Source organism: Pseudonaja textilis, chromosome 6 (genome assembly GCF_049901715.1).
Source record: "Pseudonaja textilis isolate UNSWEBS1 chromosome 6, rPseTex1.2, whole genome shotgun sequence".
NCBI classification, from domain to species: Eukaryota; Metazoa; Chordata; class Lepidosauria; order Squamata; family Elapidae; genus Pseudonaja; species Pseudonaja textilis.
In genome coordinates, this window is record NC_141995.1 from 11966249 (window position 1) to 11981613 (window position 15365).

Genomic DNA, 15365 nt, shown 5'->3' on the forward strand with positions numbered 1-15365 from the left:
TGCTGTGGCCATTAAGCGAATCACTATGGCTGTTAAGTGAATCCACAGTTGTAAGCAAACCCATTGTCCGCAAACCCTGGTTTTCAGCAAAAAAAAATTGTCTTAAATTGTGATCACGTGACCATGGGACATTATAAATGGCCGTAAATGCAGGCTGGTTGCCGAGCACCCGAAATGTGATCGCTTGACCTCAGGGGGAGTGGGTGAACTTCATAACTTTGAATCTGGGTCATAAGTGTGCCTTTTGGGGGGCATTTGCCATTTTGTCAAACGATTATTTTCTTACGCTTATTCTAGACCCCCATCCATTCCCCACCAAAAATATTCCCCAAAGTGAGCAGAGAAAACCTGCCTCCCCCTAATGGAGAGCCGGAAGATAGTTCTGATGAAAATGAAACCATTGACCAAAGCAAGAAGATCAGGTCCCCTTCTCGGAGAGACAGCTACAGCGACAGCAGTGGGAGCGGAGGAGAGGAAATCATCACAAATCCAGCCAACCCAAAGTGGAATTCTGCTTTGTATCAGACCCCAAGCCAATCGGCACCTCAAGCGCCTAGTCCTTATGAGACACCCAGCAAGCAAAAGGAAGCGGTCCATGCAGCGTTTTGCTCTCCTCATGAGTCATCTAGGAGGCAAGAAATGGAGAACAGGCATGTTTCATTGGTTGACTTCATAGCATGTGGTCTTGCTTGTGTTTTATTTGTCCTGTTGTGTGATTCTGAGCCATGTTGGACTTACTGAAGGCAACTGGCAGGTTCTATGTGTCTTCTTTGTCCATTTATCAAAATAGTGAATTTTGATTGAATTTATTGCATCAACAAGCATGTTTGTTGTTAGCAAAATGTTTCTAGCCATTGTCTAATACACTTTTCTTCCAGTTCATTTCTGATAATGCAAATGCATTGAACTAAGAGAAAAGTCTTTGGGCTAAATAATGAGAGATAGAATGGAAAACTGCTTTCGCCACACTTATCTGGGGAAAATTATACCCTTTTTCTCCCATATAGAGATAATCAGGGTGGGTTAATTGGGATGAAGTGACCTGAAAGCCTTATTCAAAGCTGAAAATTTAATTTAATACAATTAATAAATTCCCGTACCTCTTCAGCTGGCAATTCTTATCAACTCTGTCAGTGACTTTGGAAATAATCTTTTTCCTCCCTTTTCTGTCTTGTAGCAACCCTCCCTCCCCTCTGATAATGGAATTGTCACCAATATCAAACCAAAGAACCATCACACTTAATTTTACAGAAGAAAAATTCAGCTCTTCTACCTCTGACTTCACATCTCCACAAGGCAGACTGGCACCTCTTTTCAATCAGGTTGAAAAACATGCAGATGAATATGAACCAGTAATTCCCTACTTTTTTCCTGATTGATTGTGGGTATGGGTATGGGTAAATTGCACAAACTCAACAAAATACAGGTTACTTAACTGCTACTGAAAAGCTGACTATGGAATTCTGGGAGTTTAAGTTCATATATCTTAAGGTGGCCAACGTTAAGAAATGCTGATCTGGCCAATAGCCATGGAGTTCCCAGATGGTTCTCCATCCAGTTGTTAACCATACCAATCTTTCTTTGCTTCTAAGACCAACCTGGTTTGACTATGAGTGGACTATGAGTTGACTATGACTACAAGCTCTCTTTTTGTCAGTGTTAATTTGAAATAGGGGAGGAAAGAATTCTATAGTCTTATAATAAGAATGTTAACTCTTTTATATGGAGGACAAAAGTCAAAGAGAAACTTGGTAGAATGAATAGAAATGGGAATGGAGTGAACAGTCAAAAGCTAAACTGATGAAGATGGAAACATAAAGTTTCATTCATCTTTAATCCTAAAGATGTCGGTGTAGAACTTTTTTATTTGAAGAGAATCTGTTTTTTCAAGCAGAAATTTGAAACTTGATGTCTCCAACCACATTGATGAATTGGTCCCTGGGAAAGTACCCCAACATCCTGATTTGCATGCTTACAAATAAGTACACTTTGTGCTGGTTTTCCCCTCCTTGCAGTAAGTTGCTGATGGTGCAGTAGGAAGATGTAAGGCTTTAAATGTCTACAAAAACAAAAGGAAAGAAAGAAGAAAAAGCATCGGACATCAGAAACAAAACAATAATAGTAAATATTAGAAGGTAGAAAAAACAGAAACGAATAAAATATGTTCCATCAGAGAGACAGAATTATGTGAAGGTGCTGTTAAAGCTAAGCTAAAAGCCAGCGTGATTTAAGTAGGAGACTAGGACAAGGGAAGCCCAGGTGAAATTCCCACCTCCTACTTGAAGTTCATTGCATAATATTGAATTATGCATCATTCCTTAGTTCATGCCAAATTATTTGATCCAATTGTTGGGTGGATAAGTTGCACAAAAGAGAAATTCTGTTCACCACTGACTTAAGTTTTTGAAAAGATGGCAAGGTATAAAGTCTCTTCTTAAAAATAAATGGCTATGTTTCATGAAAGCTGTCAGTTCACAAGTAATAAGTTAAGCTACAAATGTTTCTTGTAGGATCAAGATACCCATCCAGAAAGATAATTGTCTACTGCATCACTGCTATTTATTATGCTGGCTTATCAGTCCTCCTGGTGTAGATATAACACCAGGCCTATAAATTCACCTTAAGCCATCAAGACTGAACATCTTCAAGAAGAATCTTTAAAACAGAATTATTTTGACAATACAAGTGAAGCATGCCTTCAGTTTTAATCTTAAAAACTTGTTCTTTGTGGGTTGAAAGATGCCTGGAGAGGATAACAGCACCATAGACTGAGATGATGCTGAAGCAGCAAATTCTGTAGAATGTCTCTCAGAAGTAAATTGAAGGACATGGTAGGTCCTTGAAGTTAACATTGATGTGGAAAGTCAAAATCAACACAGAAGACTCATGACTATCTTCCAGATGCAACAAAGGGCATCCATCACTGATTTTCCTATGTTTTATTTTTATTTACTGGAGGAAGACAACAATAGGAATTTCTTTCCTTGCTATTAACATACTACTAAATGGAAGTCTCAAAGGTGCTTTTTCAAAGGTGTTTTCTTTGAAGCCGTTTCGCTTCTCATCCAAGAAGCTTTATGAGTTCTGAAGAAGTGGAGAAACTTCTTGGATGAAAAGTGAAATGTCTTGAAGGAAATACAAAGTCCAGTTGCTTTTTGAAAAAGCACCTTTGGATCAACAATGGACTGGATGGCTGAGAATCTCTGTAGATATTCAATAGCAACAGCACTTAGACTTGTATACCGCTTCACAGTGCTTTACAGCCCTCTCTAAGCCGTTTACAGAGTCAGCCTCTTGCCCCCAACAATCTGGGTCCTCATTTTACCCACCTTGGAAGGGTGGAAGGCAGAGTCAACCTTGAGCCTGGTGAGATCTGAACTGCCAAATTGCAGGCAGCTGTCAGGCAGCAAAAGTAGCCTGCAGTACTTCATTCTAACCACTGCACCACCGAGTAGAAGTAGTTCATTTTTTGTATAAGTTAAATTACCTTTATTGAAAAAATAGAAGGAAGAAAACTATGCAGCTAAACGAAACTTTGGGAAGGAAGATTTAAATCAGTGATGTTTTTGACACTGTCTGCATCAACATTTTCTAATATTCTGATCAGATTTAGAATCTCCCTGCATAACTGCTTTTAGCTAACAGCAAAAACAGTTTTGGATCTGAACTTTCCATCTTATTTATCTTTTCCATTTTTTTAAAAAAGTCTGAAAGAAAATAGCTAGGCATAAGCTGTTTTTCCTATACCCACATATAGATTTTATGTAAACCACCTGTGCAGGTATTGACTAAGCTGTATTATCTCCTCTTTTATGTTTTCCTGCGTGATGCATATTAGATGCTAGATGTATAAAGCACCATTGTGCTATTCAGTCTGGTATATAATAAACGTATCTTGCTCTTTAGGAAGTGGAACTCCATGTAGTCCTAACAAAATCCGAGAAAGGTAGCCTTGGCTTCACCGTGACAAAAGGCAGTGATAATACCGGCTGTTACATCCATGATGTGGTACAAGATCCTGCCAAAAGCGATGGGCGCTTGCGACCTGGAGATCGTCTAATCAAAGTGAGGAACATTTTCACCTCTAAAACATATAAAAACTGTACAAGAGAAAAGGATTTGTAGCAGTGGTGGGATTCAAATTTTTTTACTGGGGTTCTGTGGGTGGGCGTGGCTTAGAAGGCATGGCAGGGAAAGGATATTGTAAAATCTTCATTCCCTCCCCACTCCACTAACCTGCTTTCCAGCTCCATTCTCCTATGCAGGACAACAAAAGAAGACCCAGCCAATCAGCTGGGACTCAGGAGGCAGAGAATAGATGGGGCCGGGGCCAGTCAGAGGTGGTATTTGCCGGTTCTCAGAACTACTCGAAATTTCCACTACTAGTTCTCTAGAACTGGTCAGAACCTGCTGAATCCCACCTCTGATTTGGAGGCAACAGGTGGGGTCCTGAGCTGCTACCAGAGCTCTTTAGGTTATGCAAATATGGATTATGCAAATAACTTGGACCTCACCAACTCAAAATTGTTGTTTGATAGCCTTTTTCTTAAGTGCGCATCTGTTTGAGAACTATTGGAATGGTTCTTTGCAATGACTTTAACTGGTGGTGATTATTATTGTTTATTAAGCTAGTATCCTATCAACCTAACTTGTTTTCCCCTTCCATTCAATCATACCCAATTCTCTGAGACTGCCTAGACAAGTTCCTGCAGGATGTTTTGGCAATGTTTTTCAGAAGTGGTTTTGCCATTGCTTCCTTCCTGGGGCTTAGAGGAAAGTGTCTGGCCCGAGGTCACCAGGCTGGCTTTGTGCCTCAGGCGGAAGTAGAACTCAGGATCTCCCAGCTTCTAGCCTGTGCCATAACTTCTACACCAAACTGGTTCTCTATATGAGTATAACCTTGTGTTATAAGACACAATGAGTATCTTTAATGCTGTGAATGATTTGGTGAATGCTTCTTGGTTTCAATTATTATTTTTTCTTCATTCTTCATTTGTGTTTTCTTTCTTCTTTATCAGTTAACAATCATTTTATAGTTTACAAATATCTATTGACTTCTTTGAATTAAAATTGATATAAGCCCCACATCTTTTCATCTCTCTCTCTTTCTTTATCTTTCCCTCTCTGTCTGTCCCTGTCTCTCTCTCTCTCCCTCTCTCTCTTTCTGTCTCTGTCTCTCCCTTTCTCCATCTGTCTCTCTCTCTGTCCCTTCTCTCTCTCTCTCTCTCTTTCTGTCTCTCTCTCCCTGTCTCTCTCTGTCCCTGTCTCTCTCTCTTTCTTTCTGTCTCTCTCTCTCTCCCTCTCTCTCTCTCTGTCTTTCTGTCTCTCTCTCTCTCTCTGTCCCTGTCTCTCTCTCTCTCTTTCTTTCTGTCTCTCTCTCTCTCTCCCTCTCCCTCTCTCCGTCTGTCTCTTTCTTTCTTTCTCTTTCTTTCTGTCTTTCTCTGATATTCACCTCTGCAGGTTAATGAGACAGACGTTACTAATATGAGCCACACAGATGCAGTCACTTTTCTCCGAGCTGCTCCAAAGATGGTCATGCTGGTGCTTGGACGTGTCCTGGAACAACCTAAGATCCCTATATTTCCCCATCTGTTACCTGACATTAGCCTTACCTGCTCTCAAGAAGAATTAGGTAACCCCACATTTCATCGTGCTATCTTTGGGGGTTCCCCTTTTGTTGCCTTTAAAGTTCTACCTTTTCAGCTGTGTTTTTCTCCCTTTCTTCCAGGTATTTCCCTTGCTGGTGGTCATGATAGTCTTTATCAAGTGTTATATATCAGTGATATAAGCCCCAAATCTGCTGCAGCCCTGGAGGGAACACTTCGTATTCTGGATATCATCCATTATATTAATGGGATCAGCAGTCAGGGATTGAGTTTGAAAGAAGCCAAGAGGGCCTTGGAAATAGCTCTTCCGAATGTGGTCCTGAAAGCAACAAGGTATTCCCTGGAATGCCTACCTGTGCAATTGGTCTGATTCAGTCTCACCTTTATTCCAGGATGTGACCAACGGCCTGATTGTACTAAGTGAAGTTTGCATGTTGTTCATTTACTAAGTCATGTCTGACTCCTCATGACCCCAAAGAGCACAGCAGGCCAGGCCCTCCTATCCTCCACTGGCCAAACTCATGTTCACTGCTAAATGTCTCTGGAGATTCTCAGTCATCCACATCATGGTTGTGACTCAAAGGTGTTTTTCAAACTAGAACAGCATAGAATTCTTTACACAAGGAATTTGTCTCCTGTGCATAAGCTTTCAGTGTACACACGAGCAACAAGTGATAGAAATAAGAATAGGAATAGAAAAAATCAAATAGAAATAGAAATAGAAATAGAATTGAATTGAATTGAATTGAATTGAATTGAATTGAATTCTTTATTGGACAAATGCGATTGGACCCACAAGGAATTTGTCTTGGTGCAAAAGCTCTCAATGTACATAAAAGAAAAGATACATTCATCAAGAGGCAAGAATCATAAGGTACAACACATAATAATAGTCATAGCATTAAGCAATCAAATCATACTAGGAAACAGTCAATATAAATCATAAGGATACAAGCAACAAAGTTACAGTCATACAGTCACAAGTGGGAGGGGATGGCCGATAAGGAGTGTTGAGAAGATTAATAGTAATAGTACAGACTTTTAAATAGTTGGACAGTGTTGAGGGAATTATTTATTTAACAGAGTGATGGCGTTCAGAAAAAACTGTCTTTGTGTCTAGTTGTTCTGGTGTGCAGTGCTCTGTAGATTATGATAAATCATAATCATATAAAAATACATCCATTCATCCTAAATCATAAGATGCAACACTCAGTGATAATCATAGGATACTAAATAAGCAATTAACATGAATCATACTGGGATACTAAATAAAACAATATAAATCGTAAGATACAAGCAACAAAATTATAGTCATAAAAAGATAAGAAAATAGGTAATAGGAAAAATGAGAAGGATAATAGTAATACAGCCCTACTATAGGTATGTTGACAGTGTTGTGGGAATTAGTTGTTTAGCAGAGTGATGGCACGGGGTGGGTGGGGGAAACTGTCCTTGTGTCTAGTTATCTTGCCATGCAATGCCGTATAGCGTCGTCCTGAGAGAAGTAATTGAAACAGTATATGTTCAAGATGTGAGGGGTCTGTAGATATCTTGAGGAAGACATTTTGTTTTTCAACCAAGAAGCTGACTGAACTGAAGAAGCTTCTTGGATGAGAAGTGAAACGTCTTCCTCATAAAACAAAAAATTGCCCTGCTGCCTTTTGACAAATCACCTTTGAGTCATATTCACTATGTTGATGACATTATCTAACTATCTTATCTTCTGCCATCCCCTTATTCTTTTGCCTTCAATATTCCCTAGCATCAGGGTCTTTTGCAGTGAGTCCTCTCTTCTCACATGGTAGCCAAAGTATATCAGCTAAAGTTGCTTAGCCATGATTTATTAATTAATCCATACTCTGCTGGGATTATTTATTACACTAAATAATAAAACACGATTTATATGTCTTCCGTCCAAGACAAGATGCAATTTGCTCACTATCAAAAAATTATTTGGGTCCTTGTACTTGTGATCAATGTCTGTCCATGGAAATCAATGCTGCGTGCATTATATTTCTAGTAATTAATGGCATTTTAAGTATGAACTGGATAAAATTCGATCTGTTGTTCTAAACATGCGGAGCTACTCATGAAAAAAATTTAAGCCACTGATGGTTTAGCCTTGAGACTTGGAAATTATCAGGTGAAACTTTACAAGGCTGGCAAGGTTAAAAAATAGCAATCACTTGGATTTCTCAAAAGGTTTTTACTGCTAGTAGGGCAGTGAAGCTGACTCTTGAAAGCCTACCAATGTAATTGTCCCAAACAATTAATACCATGTGTATTTAAGGCAAAGTAATACTGAATCTCTTTCTCGTGTTTCCCTGTTCCTGAATCTCTTCTCTAATGGACCTATTTCCTTCATTAACTCCTTGTGTTCCCTGTTAGGCATTCCATGCAGGGGTGGGCTTCAAAAATTTTAGCAAAGGGTTCTCTGCCCAATTGCCGGGTGGGCATGGTCATAGCGGGCGTGGCCTAGTTGGCCTCCTACACCACAGTGGGGTGAGGTGCTTTTGCCCTCCCCGGGCTCCGGAAGCTTTCCTCAAGCTTCCGGGAGGACAAAAATGACCTCCTGGGCTCCTGAGGCTCTCTGGAAGCTGGAAACGGGCCCATTTTCGGCCTTCCTGAACTTCCGAGAGGCCTGTTTTTCCCCTCCCTGAGCCTCTGTACGCACCCTGCACTTACCTGCATTCAAAACATGCTGCGTGGGGACTCCAGGGAGGAGGAGGGTAGGGTGGGTGGGTCCACCTAGGAGTGGCATTTGGGGGTTCACTTAACTGCACAGAATCTTAGCTAGGGCACTCCCGAACCCCTGAGAACCCCCGGCAGCCGAGCCCTGATTCAATGCCACTAGGTTACTTCTGACAGTACCCATGTCTTATGAATAGTTGGTTGAAATGTCACTTGTCTTAAACATATTTCAGGGGGGTAAAATCCATTTGTATCCTAGGCAAAAGCTGAATGTGAAGCTTTTTCTTTTTGATTTCAGAGATGGCCACCCAGTATTTCCAAAAGCTAAAGAACATGAATTCATTGGTCTGAAATCAATCAAACAGAATGGTAAGGGCATAATTTAGAATACGTTGACTTCCTCTGCAGAATAATACCCTAAGGATATTAATGATTTTCAAAAGAATGTCATACTGAGTTTAATAGAACTCCTTTGCCAATATAAATAATTACTCAATAAGTTTGATCTGAATGAGAGTTTGGGGTTAGGGAGCAATCATATTTCAAACATTTGACAATGTTTATTTGATACCTGAAGGAAACAATATAATTTTCAATGCCAGATTGTTTTGTCTGTTTTTATAAAGTTAAAAATAATAATAAACCAATCTTGTTTTCTCGCCTGCCTTCTTTTTTTAAAGGCCATTTTCAGGGAGAACCTGGTAGCAAAACAGAAAAGGTACCTGATAATTGCAAAGTAAGTAATCAAGAACATTATTTATATAATTTGCACTTACAAAACATGAAGCACAATGATGAATTTTAAGATTATAAAATTACAGTCAAAAGCACTTCAAAGAAATACACTGAACACCATTAAAAGTAAAATAAGAAGGCACATTTAGAAAGCTCTGGATTATAGAGCTCATTCGTGTTTATAGTTCACCAGCTTGTTGCTTTCTACAATGAGTAAAGAATGACTAGGTATAATTAACTGGAAAAGAGGGAAATATTTAATTGCTACAATCAGTCAGAAGGAAATTACTGATAGTCCTTGACCACAATCAAGCCCAAAATTTCTGTTGCTGAGTGAGACATTTGTTAAGTGAATTTTGTTCCATTTTATGACTTTCCTTGCCATATTTATTAAATCACTGCAGTTATTAAGTTAGTAACACAGTTGTTAAGTAAATCTGGTTTTCCACCGACTTTGCTAGTCAGAAGTTGCAAAAAGTGATCACATGACTTCAGGACACTGCAAGCATCACAAATGCAAGCCAGTTGCCAAGTGTCTGAATTTTGATCATAGGGATGCTACAATGGTTGTAAGCATGAAAAATGGTCATAAGTGACTTTTTTCAGTGTAATTTCGAACGGTCACTAAACAAACTATTGTAAGTCGAGGACTGCCTGTACATGTTGCTCATCTGTGAAATTAAGAGAAAGGATGTGCTTACATCTGAAGGAAATATGGAGAAAATAAGCTGAATGATCTTTTGGGTTGCAACTGAATTCATGCAGGGAAATGTAGATTTAATCATGAATGAAAAGGCTAGTAAATGTACATGAAAGCAGAAATCTATCCATTGGTAGTTATTGCATGTTATACGTCTAGTGTATGCTAATAATAGGTTTGGGAAGAAAAGTGTGCCATGCTCTAATTTAATGTGATTCAGAAATATATATTGTTATATGAAACGAATGGGTGAGTGAGAACAAGACAAAAATGTGCAAAAAAGTAATTGAGCTATGAATGAGAATGGTCACAGCATCTGCTTAAAAATTATTGTTTTAGGATACGTAATTTAATCATAAATTCATTAGTTCATACAAATGGCAGTGGAATAAATCAAAAACCATAACTGTTCTTGGTTTTTATAATGAAAGATAGAGGGAATTAGTGGTGGATATAGTGAGATAAGAGGCTTGGTGCATGGATAAATCAGTTTTTGGAAATTACAAGAATAGATCTTAAAAAAAAATAGACATAACTCTACAAAGAATTAGAGAAAAATTTGAACGGGGAAAAATTGTAGGAAGAGAAAGTATGACTCCTGTATACAAAAGAAAATAATGACTGGAATAAATAAATAGAAAACAGACATAAAAGGGTGTGGAAACTTCTTGGAACACAATGCAAAGAGTTATGTTACAAAATGCCACGTATGTATGTACGTATGTATACGTATACATATACATATATAAATATTGGATGTGAAAAATCTCATACAAAAGAAAGTTGCAAAATGAGGATGAAAGATATTATATAATTGTATAACATACAGTAACACAACATATAGAGAGTAAAAAGATAGTTGTCAAATAAGATAAATGTGCCCCTTGGTAGAATGTTAGCAAAGATAGGAAAATGGATGGATAAATAGCAACAACATTTAGACTTATATACATACCGCTTTACAGTACTTTACAGCCCTCTCTACTCAGTTTGGATACACTGACACAATTTTCAGGATTTAAGTCGCCCATTTAATGCTCAGCTCATGCAAGTAGCTATGTCTTATTTCGGTCACACATGGGGCTCTGAAAAGAGACATAGCTGCTTTAAAGAGGTTCTGCATTTACAGGCTCTTCCCAACTCTGGTAGTTCTTAGGGTTTCATTGAGATTTTTTTGAAAGCAAGCTAATGGATCTTCTAAATCCTTCTCATTGTGGGAGCAATTAATCCTATATCTCAAAGAATTTTTCAGTTTAAAAAACCTTAATTTGTCTCGGTTCTTCTTAGATTAACGGCGAAACAAACAGCAGTCTACAACTGAGAAGTCTAACCCAGGATCCTATCTCTAAAGAAATGCCTCCAAGTGATACCATTTTCCAGGCCTCAGATTTTCACAACTATAACAACAACAAAGGTAATGACACTGAGATAAGATTGTCTATTTTTCTAGGTCTTCAGAGTTTTCTGGAATAGCACCCAGATTATACAGCCTGTTTGGTATAATGATTAAAATGCTAACCTAGAAACTGGGAGACTGTGAATTCTAGTCCTGTGGCTTTGGACCAGTCACTCTTTCTCAGACAAGTCACCTCACAAGGTGGTTGTTGTGGGGGAAAAAAAGAGGAAGGAATATTACTGTATATTTGGTTCCCTCATTGAGTTACTTATAAAGGTAGGATAAAAATATAATAAATAAACTGATGAGAATGATACTGTTTTTGAAGGATTCATCCTGTATTAATGTATGTTGTCACTATAAATTTTTAATTATATGCATTATAGTTATATGCATTAACTTTGGTACTGCAGACAGTGTCAGCTTGGGTATCTGCCATATGTGCAAACTTCAATTCCCAGAATTCTCAGTGATGGTCATGCTTGCTAAGAATTCTAGGGATAAAAGTTTAATCATCTCTTATAAAATGTGCACCCGAGAGGCAGGGGGAGCGGGAGTTTTGGTGACACAGAGCTTTCCCAGAGAGAGGCCCAGATTAAGAGACTAACCCCAGGCTGAATGGCAGAGGAGAGAAGGGGTTCAGGGCAGCAGCACCCTAGAATCTCTCAAGATGTATCTAGTAGGGTAGAAAGTTATAGCGTTAGTTTGACAAGGCGCTGTCTATTGGGTGTAAGCAAATAAAAGGATTAAACTTAATTGGATCTCTTTGTATCTCGTCTTTGGGCCAAGGCCTGACATAGTCACCCTAGGATGATGTAATACAAAGCTCACACATAGCACATCAGAAAAATAGATCCATTCCCAAGAGAAAATCACACTCAGTCCTTACCTGAAATTTTTTGAATTAACTTGATTTCTCCCCAGCAATAATATTAATGTTAAAAGTTTTCTTTAAAGCAGAAGTCCAAGATGAAGATTCTTATGATGAGGATGATCACAATCAAGTTATTCAATATCTTTTAGATGTTGTCGACGAAGAAGCTCAGAATCTGCTAAATCGTAATAATTCTGCATCTGAGACCCATCATGCAGGTACGGTTAAGTTAAAATCTCAGAAAAACCAGGTTATAAGGTCTGCACACCATAAAGTATGAACAATTCCAAATTGATGTGATTTTGCAATATTAATTTTTCTGAGAGTGGAGCATTTATCAGACCATTAATATATATGGAGCAGATGTCTTCTCAATGCTAATTTGGTTTGCAAAAATGTTAAATTCTTGGGAAGCATTTTTTTAGTATTTGTGATGACTAGAGCCAGCGTTGCTTAAATAAATTTTTGTTTTAAGTTCTTTGTCTTCAAACAGCTGTAACCCTTTGTCAATTAGTACTTCAATTACAGATGGGAAGGTCCAATTTAAAAACAATTCTGGGAAAGCAACAAAATTAATGTATATTGGAAATGTTCTGCACACCCTTTTTTATTCTTGAGAGAAAAAGGCTTTCTGGTTATGGTGTCTTAATTTTGAAGTATCCTTCTATTGGGAGTTTAAGAAACATAAGTTTCAGTAGTCGTTTTGAGTTTCTGTGGTTTCTTGCCACAGTGTGTACTTGATCCTTTAAGGTACTTGAAGGGACTTTCGACTGAGATTTCAGTTGTTCAGTTGTGCAACTTGATGCATGGAATTGTACAAACAAATTGTTGTTTTTCAGATTGTCCTCTTGCTTTTGCACTTTTTGTTTTGTCTTTTTTTATCACAAAAAACCCTTCAAGGAACAAATGGGCAGCCTTCAGCTTGTCTGGCAGTGTGCAGCTTCTAAAATCCCCCAGGATTGTCCTGTTGCAAACCTTGTGGCAAACTGTTGACTGACAACAAATAATTTCCATGTTTTTTCAGTGGGGACCAAATGGATTAAGTCTCCAAAAATAGCCCCCCACAATCCTACCAATATTGTCCCTGTTCATTTTCCCAGTTCATCCCTCAGACATAATTGGGAGTGACTTTCCGAATTTCCAGGCCTTTGTTATTTTACAACAGATGGGTATGCATGGTCCAGCTGCACTTTTTACATTGGCAATTTTTCCTACAGTGTGTTTCTCTTTCTGCAGAGACAAATGGGAAACTTTTGGAAGAGAAATCAGAGGACACAGACTATGATGGGTCATCTTTGCCTGAAGATTTTTCAGAGGTATCACAATTATTTTTTCAACCCAGCATTCTCCTTGACTTCGTTGGCTGACCTCTCATCCTATCCAGTGTAGGATCAGCTAAATGTGTGTTTGATATTTAAAAAACAGTCCTCAAACGAGTCCTATCTCACTGTGCCTCATAAAACAAAACAAAAAGCTAAACAAAAAAGAAAAATAGGTACCTAAACAGACAGACAGAAAAACAGACACCAAAGTCCTTAATTAATCAAAATCCTCATCCTCACTTCTTTATATTCCAATGGATAAGTACTTTGTAAATAATCCCACAAGACAATCTCATCCATCACATAATTAAGACTACCACAGAATGTAAAATGAAGACCTAATAAAATTATTCCCATTAATTTGTCTTTAGTAAAGTCAAATTCTAACCATAACTTCTTTATATCTCCAGTCAAAACATAACCTGTATAACTCTAATATAAATATAACACGCTTGATGGAACAACTGTTACAATATGTACAGAATAACACTTGAGTAATAAGGATATGCACATGGAAACGTTTATGAGAGTAGTTATGAATATTCAGCCACACACAGATACACTGAATTGAATTAAAGTTTACTTTAAGCAATAGCACAGTCCAATAAACAGTCCAGGTCGTATACATTTAACAGTCCAAAGAATATCCAATTACAAAATCTTCTTACTGGTTGCCTTTGTCATTTACAGCAAACAAAGGTATCAAAGTATAAGCACAGCTTAAATACAACAGAGAACCTTAGATAGCGACAGAATGTCAGAGAGACAGAATATCACAGAGACAGAATGTCAGAGAGAGCAAGCTATGATCTCTAGCTCCCTCTTATGGTAATTTGCAATATAATCAACCAATCGGAATATAGCATAAATCAATACAGTGATTTTGTCTTAAAGCTACAAACATACATTTTTGGTTTATATTTTGCCAACCCAACTAATTGGTGGACAGATTCCTAACAACAACCTCCTGCAAAACGGTCCTACAAGACCAAAAGATACATTGGGGGAGTTGTCTATTCATCATATAATTGAGCCCGGAATTACAAGTAGTACATTGTTGTGGTCGTAAGGCAAAGCATTATGTGACTGGACCTGATTTTTATTTTTATTTTGTGATGGTCATTAAGCAAATTGATTTTATCAAATGGATGTGGTTTTTTGCCAGAAATGAGAGGCAATTTGCTAAAACTCAGCAACACCCCCCCCCCCGAAAGTATAGTCATATGACTGCAGGACACTGCAAACAGCCATAAAGATGGTTCTGTTTCCAAGAGCCAAAATGTGATCATGTAATAGCAGGGGAGGTGAAGCCATTGTAACTTTAAAAACAGGTTGTAAGTAGCTTTTAGGGTAATAGGTTCATTGTAACTTTGAACAGTTGTTGTAAGTGGAGATTTATTGATATGCAAATAGGCTATATAATTAAAACATTAACAATCTTCCAGCAACATGTCAGGTTGGCTGAAATTTCACTAAAATCTATTTCAGAAAAGCAGAGAAATGTCTTATAGTCTGGAAAACGTCATCAAAAAAGCACAACAAAGAATGTAAAATATATAAAATATATATATGTATATAAAATATATTAAAAAGTTCTCTCTCCCTTGTTTGGTCTGTAGTTGATTGCAAACTCTTTCTAATCTGCCTTTTCCCTTAGCAGACCCAAATAAATGGCTGTGAAGAACATTGCAATGGCAACAGGATGTATGGGCGGTGAGTCCTTTCCTTGGGAATGTACATAAACATTTATAATGGGAGTGCTAGGTTATACCTTTTGGAAATACCCAGGAAACTACAGAGATTTTGAACACAAATTGTAAAAAGCTCCCCAAAAGAATGGGACGGTGTGGTGTTTTTGGTTTTTTTTTTCTCACGAGATCATCAACTGAAGCCTTTCCCAAATCTTAACTATGATTACTCTATTTCCAAGACATATTCGTTTTAAAAAATTCCTACCACTTATTCATCTCTTCCAGTTTGTGGCAAAATCTTTACCTATACTAATCAACCAGGCTCAATAGTGGACTATTTTTCTTCACTG

At 37.9% G+C, this 15365-nt stretch overlaps 1 protein-coding gene across 11 annotated transcripts in view; it reads left to right on the forward strand.

Moving 5' to 3' along the window:
* PTPN13 (protein tyrosine phosphatase non-receptor type 13) overlaps nt 1-15365 on the forward strand; it is a 169013-nt gene that overhangs the window by 142739 nt on the left and 10909 nt on the right. For 2 of the 11 annotated variants that reach the window (XM_087935863.1, XM_026698356.2), the window contains exons 30-40: nt 298-650; nt 1178-1352; nt 3907-4065; nt 5461-5632; nt 5729-5939; nt 8596-8666; nt 8978-9033; nt 11020-11146; nt 12086-12220; nt 13239-13318; nt 14982-15037. In XM_087935863.1, coding sequence (XP_087791989.1) covers nt 298-650; nt 1178-1352; nt 3907-4065; nt 5461-5632; nt 5729-5939; nt 8596-8666; nt 8978-9033; nt 11020-11146; nt 12086-12220; nt 13239-13318; nt 14982-15037 — 1595 coding nt within the window. The remainder of the gene's footprint in view (nt 1-297; nt 651-1177; nt 1353-3906; nt 4066-5460; nt 5633-5728; nt 5940-8595; nt 8667-8977; nt 9034-11019; nt 11147-12085; nt 12221-13238; nt 13319-14981; nt 15038-15365) is intronic. The other 9 variants (XM_087935864.1, XM_087935867.1, XM_087935868.1 and 6 more) reach the window with 6 other exon arrangements.